Source organism: Agrilus planipennis, unplaced genomic scaffold (genome assembly GCF_000699045.2).
Source record: "Agrilus planipennis isolate EAB-ADULT unplaced genomic scaffold, Apla_2.0 scaffold90, whole genome shotgun sequence".
In the NCBI taxonomy this organism is placed as follows: domain Eukaryota; kingdom Metazoa; phylum Arthropoda; class Insecta; order Coleoptera; family Buprestidae; genus Agrilus; species Agrilus planipennis.
The window spans coordinates 1,059,322-1,069,892 of record NW_020438865.1 but is presented as its reverse complement, the minus strand read 5'-3'; the positions used below and the strand labels follow the sequence as shown (position 1 = coordinate 1,069,892).

General features: G+C 30.3%; 3 protein-coding genes across 8 annotated transcripts in view; 1 reads left to right on the top strand and 2 right to left on the bottom strand.

Annotated features, from left to right (window-relative positions):
• The first annotated feature begins 1,733 nt into the window (after window positions 1–1,733).
• On the top strand, window positions 1,734–2,509 carry LOC108737331 (cytochrome c oxidase subunit 5A, mitochondrial-like). Its single transcript, XM_018470141.2, has 2 exons — window positions 1,734–1,947; window positions 2,111–2,509. The coding sequence occupies exons 1-2, from the start codon at window positions 1,808–1,810 to the stop codon at window positions 2,433–2,435; spliced, it is 465 nt and encodes a 154-aa protein (XP_018325643.1). The 5' UTR covers window positions 1,734–1,807; the 3' UTR covers window positions 2,436–2,509.
• Window positions 2,510–3,284: 775 nt separating this feature from the next.
• Window positions 3,285–10,048, bottom strand: LOC108737329 (DNA-binding protein P3A2). Of its 4 annotated transcripts, XM_018470137.1 has the most exons (11): window positions 9,638–9,882; window positions 8,429–8,537; window positions 8,130–8,368; window positions 7,947–8,071; window positions 7,462–7,887; window positions 7,264–7,404; window positions 6,364–6,504; window positions 6,134–6,169; window positions 5,573–5,729; window positions 5,388–5,509; window positions 3,285–5,333 (listed from the first exon to the last, which is right to left on the bottom strand). In XM_018470137.1, the coding sequence occupies exons 3-11, from the start codon at window positions 8,326–8,328 to the stop codon at window positions 5,130–5,132; spliced, it is 1,551 nt and encodes a 516-aa protein (XP_018325639.1). In that variant the 5' UTR covers window positions 8,329–8,368; window positions 8,429–8,537; window positions 9,638–9,882; the 3' UTR covers window positions 3,285–5,129. The 4 variants fall into 4 exon arrangements, with proteins under 4 accessions (XP_018325639.1, XP_018325638.1, XP_018325636.1 ...); XM_018470136.2 differs by lacking the exons at window positions 6,134–6,169; window positions 9,638–9,882 and adding an exon at window positions 9,911–10,048 and having other exon boundaries at window positions 7,102–7,404; XM_018470134.1 differs by lacking the exon at window positions 6,134–6,169 and having other exon boundaries at window positions 7,102–7,404.
• Window positions 10,049–10,353: 305 nt separating this feature from the next.
• LOC108737278 (putative uncharacterized protein DDB_G0293878) overlaps window positions 10,354–10,571 on the bottom strand; it is a 26,051-nt gene continuing 25,833 nt past the window's right edge. For all 3 annotated transcript variants that reach the window (XM_025975369.1, XM_025975362.1, XM_025975365.1), the window contains exon 9: window positions 10,354–10,539. In XM_025975369.1, the coding sequence (XP_025831154.1) occupies window positions 10,460–10,539 (80 nt within the window). In that variant the 3' untranslated portion in view covers window positions 10,354–10,459. The remainder of the gene's footprint in view (window positions 10,540–10,571) is intronic.

Here is a 10,571-nt window from a genome sequence, read left to right as displayed (position 1 = left end):
AATTTTTCAGTCTTTTTCCTAAAATATATACTTAGATAAACAAGTTATCGTAAAAAAAAAACATGATAAACTTTATTATACCTAGCTTTGTAATAAGGTGAAACGTCGGTGGTTTTTACCCTATATTGGCTTTAAATTTAATTGGAAAAAAAAAATATTAAATACGTGCTATATCTACTATTTTATTTGCCTTAGGTACATTTTTTTTGCATACACCTAAATCTTTATAGTTAAGAGAAAAATATTTAATCATCCTTCCAGATTATTATTGAAGAGTCCACTGTCTCTTTACGAGTGATTTGGATCGGAAATATTTCTGCGTTAATGCAATTTAAACGATCAAATAAAAATTTAAACAGTGCATATTCAGCTGACAGACATAAATTGCATATTTTCTTTTATAGCCTCAAGTCGAGTTTAAAATTCTAATTAAACTCTCAAATATTTAACCTTAGTTAGTCCATGTCAATGAGAAAACAAAAAATCGAAATAGTACCGATGGTTATTTATAAAATGTTGAATACATACACCTTTGACGAGTGTCTTTGTAACTACATATATTAATACACAACACATACATATGCATATACAGATAATAATAATAAATTATTGCGAATTCATCATAACCACATGCGTGCAACATATACTGAAACATTTGTATAATTCAAATAGTTAACGGATTAAAAAAAAAAAAATTATTTACATTATCCTAAAGGTCAACCGGAACATACCCCAGGACAGAAATATCACTAAAGCACATTATTTTTTATCACTTTTCTATAAAATATTTATTCAAGCCATGTCCTAACACGAATAAATACTACCTTCAAATGGTGCAAAATAAAAACAATTAAATTTCCTCACTAATTGTAAGCTTATAGTCAAAGCATACTTTGCTGACTTTTTCCTAACATTCTTGCGACATAAGCTTTTCCTATGAAAAATATACTAAATTTATTATAATTAATTTATATAGAACAGAAATAAAACGGTGAACTTAAATTAATAATTCATTCATACATCCGAATAAAAGATATCTAACTAATTATTATAATGAAACTTCTTGTAATTTAGTACCTTATTAAAATTGTTTTCAAAAGTTTTTTGAATACAATAAAAATGTACAGTCAATCAAAATAAAAATGTAGCACAGAATGTGCGTAGATTTGAAAAACGTAATATCCCAGTAGTTTCAAATTAGCCCTGATTTATAAAATTGTCTTTAAGTCTTTAAATGCTATTTGATGCATATCTTTCATACATTATGTAAACATATCTTGGTTTTAATAGCCATTAAAGCTATTTTACAATTGAGCTGATTAAGAGATTGCTTTAATTTTGCATACGGAAAATGTAAATTACAAATTTTCGTCGAATGTTATCTTCAAACAGATTAAAGTGAGCAATCAATTTACTTCGTTAAAAACTAGTGTATACCGAATTACTTATCTAAAAAAGAGTAAAACGATGATGTTACATGTTGCGCTATGATATTTAGTTTGGTAATAATTTAACCCTTACGTGTTACTGTTAATGTAAAGAGTGTATTAGTGTGATATAATTAAATACATGTTTGACTTTAAAACACAATTCTCAACGTCATATATAGTAATTAAAATACAATCAAAAAATTATTTATACAACCCTACGGTATCATTTCAAATTTAGTTAGTTACTTTCTATTTTATATATTTACACCAGAACATAAGATGGTACAACGTTTGTTACTAACTCAAACGTCAAATCTCATTTGTCACTGTAGTTATCACTTGTCGTCCATTTTTGCAGTTTGGTTTTAACTGGAAAAATGTTTCGCACAGCTGTTAGTCGCATGCACTCTTTTACAAAATGTGCCATTAATACGAATGTAAATCCAGTTACTGGAACTATTTCTCAGAGATGGATGTCAAAACATTCTACCGAAACTGACGAAGAATTCGATAGAAGGTAAATTACGTAATTTTCTAACCTTACTTACAGAAAACAATTTTGTATTTACTTAATTTAAAGCAAACACAACTGTAAAATTCTGCTTTAATTGTTATTTAAGATAGAAGCTTTACAAATAACCCTTTGTTTAACTTTACTAATGTAATTCTGTATTGTTTAGGTATGAAGCATATTTCAGCAGACAAGACATTGATGGTTGGGAGGTACGTAAAGGGATGAACGATCTTTGTGGAATGGACTTGGTTCCTGAACCAAAAATTGTGTCTGCTGCATTAAAAGCATGCCGTCGTATCAATGATTTTGCCTTAGCTGTCAGATTTTTAGAAGCCATCAAAAACAAATGTGGAAATCAAGTAGGAGTAATTTACCCATATATTATTCAAGAAATTCGTCCCACCCTTAACGAACTAGGCATAAACACACCAGAAGAATTGGGCTATGATAAACCAGAATTAGCTCTCAAATCTGTGTTTGACATTCATTAATTATTACATATTGTAATGTATGCATTTTAGATAACTGTTATTATTTTAGTGAAAAATAAATGTATTATCTAATTTGTAATCGTTTTCTTAAACTATAATCATTAATAATTGAAAGTATACAGAAATAACTGACAGATAGAGTTTTTACTGAGGTAAATAATGATTTATTGTACAGAGCAGCAACAGTACATAAAAAAATATTACTAGAACTGAATAACAATTTTAAATGATGCTGACTTGTTGTATGCTTGACAAGTCAACTTACAAAAGTAAATTTTCAAAAATACCCCTATAACTGTTTATAATGAATATACATTAACAGTGACACATTAAATTTGGTGAATCTGATACACCACACACAACAGAATTTATCTCTTGAACATGGTAAATGGGAAGGACGAACTTTGTAGCATGATGTATGTATTACATACCAGTTTATGTGTGGGACGACACAGATGTTAATTTAAATACCAATGGTAACACTTTGATACATACTAAAACTAACACTGGCTATAAAAATAAAATAAAGGTACATTTTTGCCTTTGGCACAACATTTTACTCTGTTACCTTTTGTATACAAATTTTAAAACGAAACTACCAAAAAAAAATGTTAATGGCACTGTAGGAAACCAATAGGAAATTCAAATTCAATTATTTATAGCCTCTTTTAATACGTGTATAAAAAAACGAAAGGCTATTAGTGAATTTCCCACTGATAACAAAAAATTAAACAAAAGCTCACGTGAATTATTGCCCATATGTCATAGTTGTTTGAATTTTTGGTATGTACTTTAAATTGGACTACAAAATAAGTAAATGGGATCCTTAAATTAAAATGGTAACACATCTAACAGTGCTGCTGATGTACCAAATTTATTTGTAACGAACACCAACAATTATGCCTAGTAACAACTGAATCTAGACAGAAGTAATGTACAAGTGATAGCTTAATACATCCAATGTACAAAAAATAACATTAATTTACCATCGAAACAATGAATGACATCTATTCAAAAACACAGCAGTAAATAATTCTAAAAATTACAACAATACCAACTTATTCAGACAAGATACTCCACTTAAGTAATCTACTTAATGGAACTTCAAATGGCGTCATTTCAATTAAATATCAAAATTTATGAAATTAATAAAAAAACTTATTCAACCACAATATGCACGTTCTACTAGCGACTTTTTACAAGTACTTGAAAAATGTAGATAAGAACACAAGTAAAATTACACGATTTTAAAAGCAGGAGTATACAGTATACGTTTCTAACTTTCACACAAAATCGCACTGTTTTATAGCTCTAACACACATTACCCTATTAGAAACATCAACGAATTTTAAATTAAACGTTTTCGTTCAAAAAATTTAATTTGTACTTTTTCTCTTCTTACCCAATAACAATTTTTACAAATGAAATGGCAAATGCAAAATTTATTTATAAAAAACGTTCAGTTCACACGTCAAAATGGTACGTACCGAAAAATACTTTATCGATACCATGTAGGTATATTTAATTTCATGCAAATTTTATACCTGTTTTAAAATATATTTAGTTGACTTACTAAACAATACAAGTATTGAGTTAGATCTATAAAACAAAAAAAGTGTATAATTTTCTCAGTAAAGATATGCAGCAAGATGGAAGTAAAAATACATAGTAAATCATTTACTACTGAATTTATCACAAAGTTGAACGTCTGTTTTGATCTGAAGATAATCTGACTAGACTTATAAACTTACTTATAAGCAGACATTACATGTTGTTCCTATCAAGTACTATCCCAATTCAATTTACAATAAAAAATAATTTTTCAAATATATTTCCTTAACTAAATATTCAGAGTAATATGTATAAGTTTTAATTAAGTTTTCAGTTACCGAGGTTTATTGATAATAAAGAAATATTAATTAATAAAACAGTAGATTTGTCGAAGCGTAGAAAACCTTTACAATATTACCTATAAAACCTTAATTTTTTTAATAATTTCGTATCACTCAGTGTCTCGTCATTAAAGAAGAATTCATCAAATTATACCCGTAATAGATATCTACAATTAGTATAAAGAAAAAAGTGTAATATAAGAAAAAAATGTTGCCGCAAAATTGCTACTGTGTAAACTAAAACAACACTACTTTAAAAACCCAAATGTTTTTTTCTACTGTAATTAATAAAAAATAAAAACAACACTAACAAATTGTTACATCAAAAAGACTAAAATCTGATGAATGTGTAACTATATGTCTGTATCAAATTTTGGTGTTAGAAAAACTATAAAGTAAACCGTTAAGTAAAATAAGATCGTGGTTTTCGCTTAATTAATAATCTACGAACTTTATATACACAAAAAGGTGGTAATTTCTACAATTCTTTTTATCAACGGCTGAAACTTCGTACGTAAGGAACACATAAAATCTGCAAAAGTGAATTGGGATATGGCGTCAAATTTAAAATTTCTGCAATATTTACACACATAATCTGACACTTTCTTCCCATGCAGATATCTACAACTTCACGATATTTTTTTTGACACATTAAGTTTACATTCCACATTTCGTTGTGAGTCTGTTTGCACTGCCTTTACACTTCTCTCCATTCTTTATCAATTATCATAAATACTTTTTACACATACCGTTATAGAAATGCATTTTTTATGGTACAGTCTAACCCTCAATTATTAAAATTTTACGGATCACTTACAATCGTTTCTTCAGTTTTGACATCTGAAATTCCAGCCATAGCTTTAGTTAACACTGTTGCGTCCTTAAGGGATAACACCTGTAAAACCTGTGGTTGATCTGACCCAGAATTTTGTATCATCATGGAATGAGTTAAACCAGTTGGTGTAACAGTTAAAGTTTCCATATTTTCTCCACCAGTAGGTTCGACCTGTTATAATTTGTAATTGAGCATTTTACAAGTAAAATAACGATAATATTTTACCTTTGGTACTTGAACAACAGGTGTAACACATACAGTTCCATCTGAACTTGTCAACTGTTGTATATTAGCAACCATGGTTTGGTACATGGATGCTGATACTGGTACAGTTATAACTCCACTAACTATAACGTAAAAATAAATTAAGAACAATCATCATCAGTTATAAATTGCATGTACTAATTTACCATGACCATCTTCACCAGTGAGAATAATTTGGCCTTCAGAATTAAGTGTTGCTTCTGTTACTGAATTTAAATCGACAACTTCTCCTTGTGCCCCACCTTCTGTTATTGTTTGAATCGTGTGAACTGGCGTGCCATTTTCACTTTGGGTGGACTGAATCTGCAAAGAAATTTACAATTAATTCCTTAGCGTGGCGTTCAAAAGAAACAAAAATGTAAACTCCATTTTTTTTTTTTATTTTTGGAACATATTACAAGGGAATTTGCGATATTATATCTATTTTAGTATTTGACTGCAAGGAAGAAACACTAAATTTAAAAGCCAAGTGTTTAATAATTACTTTTCAGAAATCAGGGTTGATACAACTAATTCTATAAAGTCAGAGGAGAGATACACTTACTAACATGTTATTCATTCTTTTGTAATTAAAATTAAGTAATAAAAACAAGGTATTTAGAACTTCAAAAACTAACGACAGAAAAATCCACACAGCAAAGTACCTACTTACACACATGAAAGCAAAAATTAAAAAAAAAAAAAGAAAGAAATACAAAAATACAAACCTGCCTTCTACCACCTGGGTGTCTGTGACCCTTGTCCTGAAAATGTAGATATCAAAATAAAAATAAAAAACAAAAACAAATTCTAACCACGACAAACTGGAAACTGCTAAAAATTTTCAACAGCTAACATTTGCAAAAATAAATGATAATCAGTATAAAATAATTTTGACTAACTTGCACTTGCATTCTCTAATTACTAATCAAAATAAATTGCTGATTATTATACGTACAGTTGCCATTCCTTGAACATGAGCAGTTGTGCCATCTGGAAGGGTAATTATTGGGTTGTTTGGATCAACCTGCACAATACTAACAGTTCCATCTGGATTCGTTATGGTATGCAAAACAGTCGGAGTAAATTGAGTCGCAATCTGCAACCAATCAACATTGCTTAATAATCCATAAAAAATACAATATTATCAATTAATAATTATAAGTGTGGTATTTCCACTTTTCATTTTCACTATTTAGTGACAATTTTAAAATTTTAATAATACTGTTTTGTAACAAAATGAAGATTTCCATGAAAAGTAGAATCCCGATTTCGTTCAAAAAATTTAATTTGTACTTTTTCTCTTCTTACCCAATAACAATTTTTACAAATGAAATGGCAAATGCAAAATTTATTTATAAAAAACGTTNTAATAATTTATATCATAAATAAATTCACATTTAAGTAACTTCTACTAAAAACTACTTTAGTTTTTTACTGTATGAAAAACAAAAAATGTTTCATAAGAAAAATACAAAGAACGTGAATATTAAGAGAGAAGTTACTTAAATAAATAAAAACAAAACCAAGCTGACATCCACATAAATAAAACGTAATAAAAACGAAGCGTACGGACACACAGTGGTTTTGGAATTTCTACGAAAAGAAAAATATATAAACTCAGGTCAATAATAAGTAAATAAATGGTTGCAACTACAAAGGGCAACATCAATAGTGTATTACAATGGCTACCAACATCAACGTCTGAACTATAGCCGGCAGGGTCTAGGCAAACCTGCGCTGAGGAACCTGACATTCCGTCAGGCGAAGCAGCAATAATCTGTGGAGAGCCGTTAGCTTGGATCTGTATTTTATGAGTAGGGCCTGAGCCCAAAGAATGCATTTTTAAAACACCAACCGAGGTACTGACATTTGCGTTTGCTGTTGCAGCCTGATTTGCTTTTTCATCTTCTTCTGAAAAAGCTGGTAGCAGGTCTTCCCTACCGTGGTACTTGTAGCAATTTATAACTATTTGGCGTAAAGCATGAGTCCATGAAATCTAAAACAAACTGCTAAAGAAAACATCTATCAAATCAAAATTCAAATTATCTTTTACCTTTTGCTTTTCATCTTCACTTCTTGCATCCATTCGCACGTTTGCCCATGGTAATTCTTTAGGCCACCAAGGAGGTCTGGTGGATTCTCTACCCCATCCAGGCTTTCCCCTCCCCGTGGAATATTTCAACATTAAAGGAATGAAAGCTCTAAGCTGGGCTTGTGTCATCTTTTCAACGGGGGTAGGAATACCATCGATGATAAGCGGAGGTAGTTCAAAAAGGGTGGGATCTTCTTGGACTGGTGGAGGAGCTTGATGTGCCAACGCATTTTCCAGTTCTTCCATAATCATAGACCGTAAATTTTTGATAACATCTTCCAATGGCTTAGCCCCAAACACCTTATAGCTCGTATTTGGTTTGCCTGGTGTGGCTACTAATACAATGGCTTGTTGACCAACCCGAGTTGCAAATTCGTCTATGGTTTGCTAAAATATAAGATAAACCAATAAGAAAATGAATAGATTCTTGAATGTTTCTTATTAACCCGCAATTTCCTTAACAACCGATTTTGCTGCCTTTTTCTTATTGATGGATTTGTTTCAAAAGAATGTGGCCGTTTTCGTTTTTTCGCTGAAACTATTGCTGCTGCTGCAGCTACCCCAACTGGACCTAAAAACAAGGATTGCTTTAATCTCCTATATTCACACTGATAAATGGGATGTATTACCTGCTGCTGCCAGTTGAGCTGTTACTTCATCTCCCATGGCAGCACTCATGAGATCTGCACCTTCTTCATAGGTGGACTCCGGTGAAGAAGGGCAGTGCTCGTCATCATCTGAAACTCCAGATAAACCAGAAGGTGATGCCACAACCATTGCAATTTGTTCAGATACACTTGAATTATTCTGATTATTGGAATTATTCATTATACCCCTAATTTTTCTCAAGGGTTCTGGTCCCCTTTAGCTGAAAAAAAAAAATGAAAATAACAATTTTCTTTAAACTAGCACTAAAATTAATGCTTACATAATTAGAAGGAAGAAAGTAGAAACAACTGAACAGTTCAGCTTTTTGAAACACCCATGCCATTTTTGTGAAGCGAATAGATTAGAATACACATTTTCAAACCAATCACCTGCAATATGATACAAAATATCTATATAACTTGCACATAGTTTGAAGTTTCTGTAGTTAGTAATACACCCCTTTAAAACCAAAATTAGCAGATCAATTCATTTAACACTTATACATATTTAAGAATTTTACATTTACTGTTCTGTTAATTAATATGATGAATCAATGGGCAAAGAGCAGATAACTTGGTTCATTAAAGGGCCGGTAAAAGTAGGGTTAGGTTGTGTAGCAATTCAATATTTTTACAATAAATAACATCAACAATCGGTTCAAATAAATATATATTTACATGAGACATAGTTCATTCATCATGTAACTGGCTAATTAACGAAACTAAAGTTGATTTTGATCCTTCACATATTTCATAGTTATCACCACTAAATATTTCAAAAACATATGAAATATTCACTTTTCTCCATTACCACTGCTGAATTTAACTAATTTGCTATTAATTTTAACACTAGCAAACTTTATTATTACATCTTCACACTAGTTAATTTTAAAACAATAACCAATAACAACGTTCAACAAATGTGACTTGTTATTTACACTGAGAAAGCATTTTTGCAATGCAAGACATTCAAAACAATCGAATTGAAGTTAGTAGTCTAAATTAACAATAATAAATGTAAAACTGTGATATAAAAAATAAAATTAGATCCTGGCAGATCTTTCAAATATTACATATGTAAACATCAGTAGTAGATGCACAGATTTGTTAAAATCAATAATTGACTCAATTCCCCTTGCCCCTTACAACATTGACATAATTTGTTAGAATTTGGGTAAATTAATAAGTTTCAAATGAACATTTTGATGATTCAATGGAATATAAACATTACGATTTCAAAATTTTTTTGCTTTTTCACTGTTTTAGCGATAGAACGATTAAGATAACAAGGTGGTTGGCGCGGATGGTGACCATTGTAAAATGGCTTCCAGTGTACTTCATTAACAAATAAATAATTATCCAATAAACAAAAAATGAGAATACTGTTCGAATTATTAAAATTTGTTAAAATAATTTAGTTTTGGCGCATCGCGCGTTTTCAACCGCCTGAGCAGGCCCAGTTAAAATTATTAGTACGGCTGCGTACGCACCTGCGTGTATGTTTCACATTTAGCACAAAAACATGTCTGGTAGCGCCGAAACCGAAATTTTGTAATATTTCCTGCACTTTTTAATTTCAGAAGACACGACTACACGTTGTTACACAGGTAAATGTACCTAAAATACTGGAATAAAAACAAAAACGTCACATTCTTCAATATCGATCGTGGTCGATCATTGTTGGTAATGTCCTACAGATAAGCACAGCCATGTTACAGGAGTTTGCGCATTTTAAACGTCATAGAGAATAAATTTTGACGTACCTTTGAAAAATCCTTGAAGGGAGGTTCAGTATTTTCAGATAATTTAGTTTTTCACAAATTAATTAAAGTCCCACATTAGTACGTTAACTACATTAACTGACAAACGACTCAAAGGTTGTCGTATAATTGGCGGTATTTCTGGAACAGTTGGCAGTGGCTATCGTTCCCGAACCAACTAAATGGTATTCTTTTATTTGAAAGTTGGTAACAGGCGGCCATTATGCAAAAGGTGGGCGGCAATTTAGGACCGCCAAATATTTAAATTTAAATTATATGAATAAAGTAACAAATAAAGAACTCCTGTAATGTAATATAGATTAAATATTCAAAAGACGATAATTAGTTGTTAACGAGCAATAAGCAGGTAGGTTATAGAATTCAGGAAATCAGTACGTAAACTCTTAGATAATAAAAAAACGTTTGCTTTATTATAATGTTTTTATTACATTAATAATATCAGTCAGTAATAATTATTTTCAATTTTAACAACAAAAGGTACATAATGGTTAATATATACAGGATGAATAACGAAATTAATAGAAATATATATTATGAATTCTGATATCCAAATGCTTTTGGCATATTATAAGTAATTTGTGGATATACTGTGGTTGGTTTAATAATATTATTTTCATTAATATCATTAAAATAGTCTGAACTA

Bases quoted from the DNA above. Each gene is read 5' to 3' on its own strand.
- LOC108737331 (XM_018470141.2), top strand. From the start codon at position 1,808: ATGTTTCGCACAGCTGTTAGTCGCATGCACTCTTTTACAAAATGTGCC. The intron at 1,948-2,110 runs GTAAATTACGTA...TGTATTGTTTAG, and splicing joins GACGAAGAATTCGATAGAAG to GTATGAAGCATATTTCAGCA.
- LOC108737329 (XM_018470136.2), bottom strand. From the start codon at position 8,328: ATGAATAATTCCAATAATCAGAATAATTCAAGTGTATCTGAACAAATT. The intron at 6,505-7,101 runs GTTGGTAGCCAT...GATTGGTTGCAG, and splicing joins GCTATAGTTCAGACGTTGAT to ATTGCGACTCAATTTACTCC. The intron at 5,334-5,387 runs GTAAAATATTAT...AAATTATAACAG, and splicing joins CTGTTGTTCAAGTACCAAAG to GTCGAACCTACTGGTGGAGA.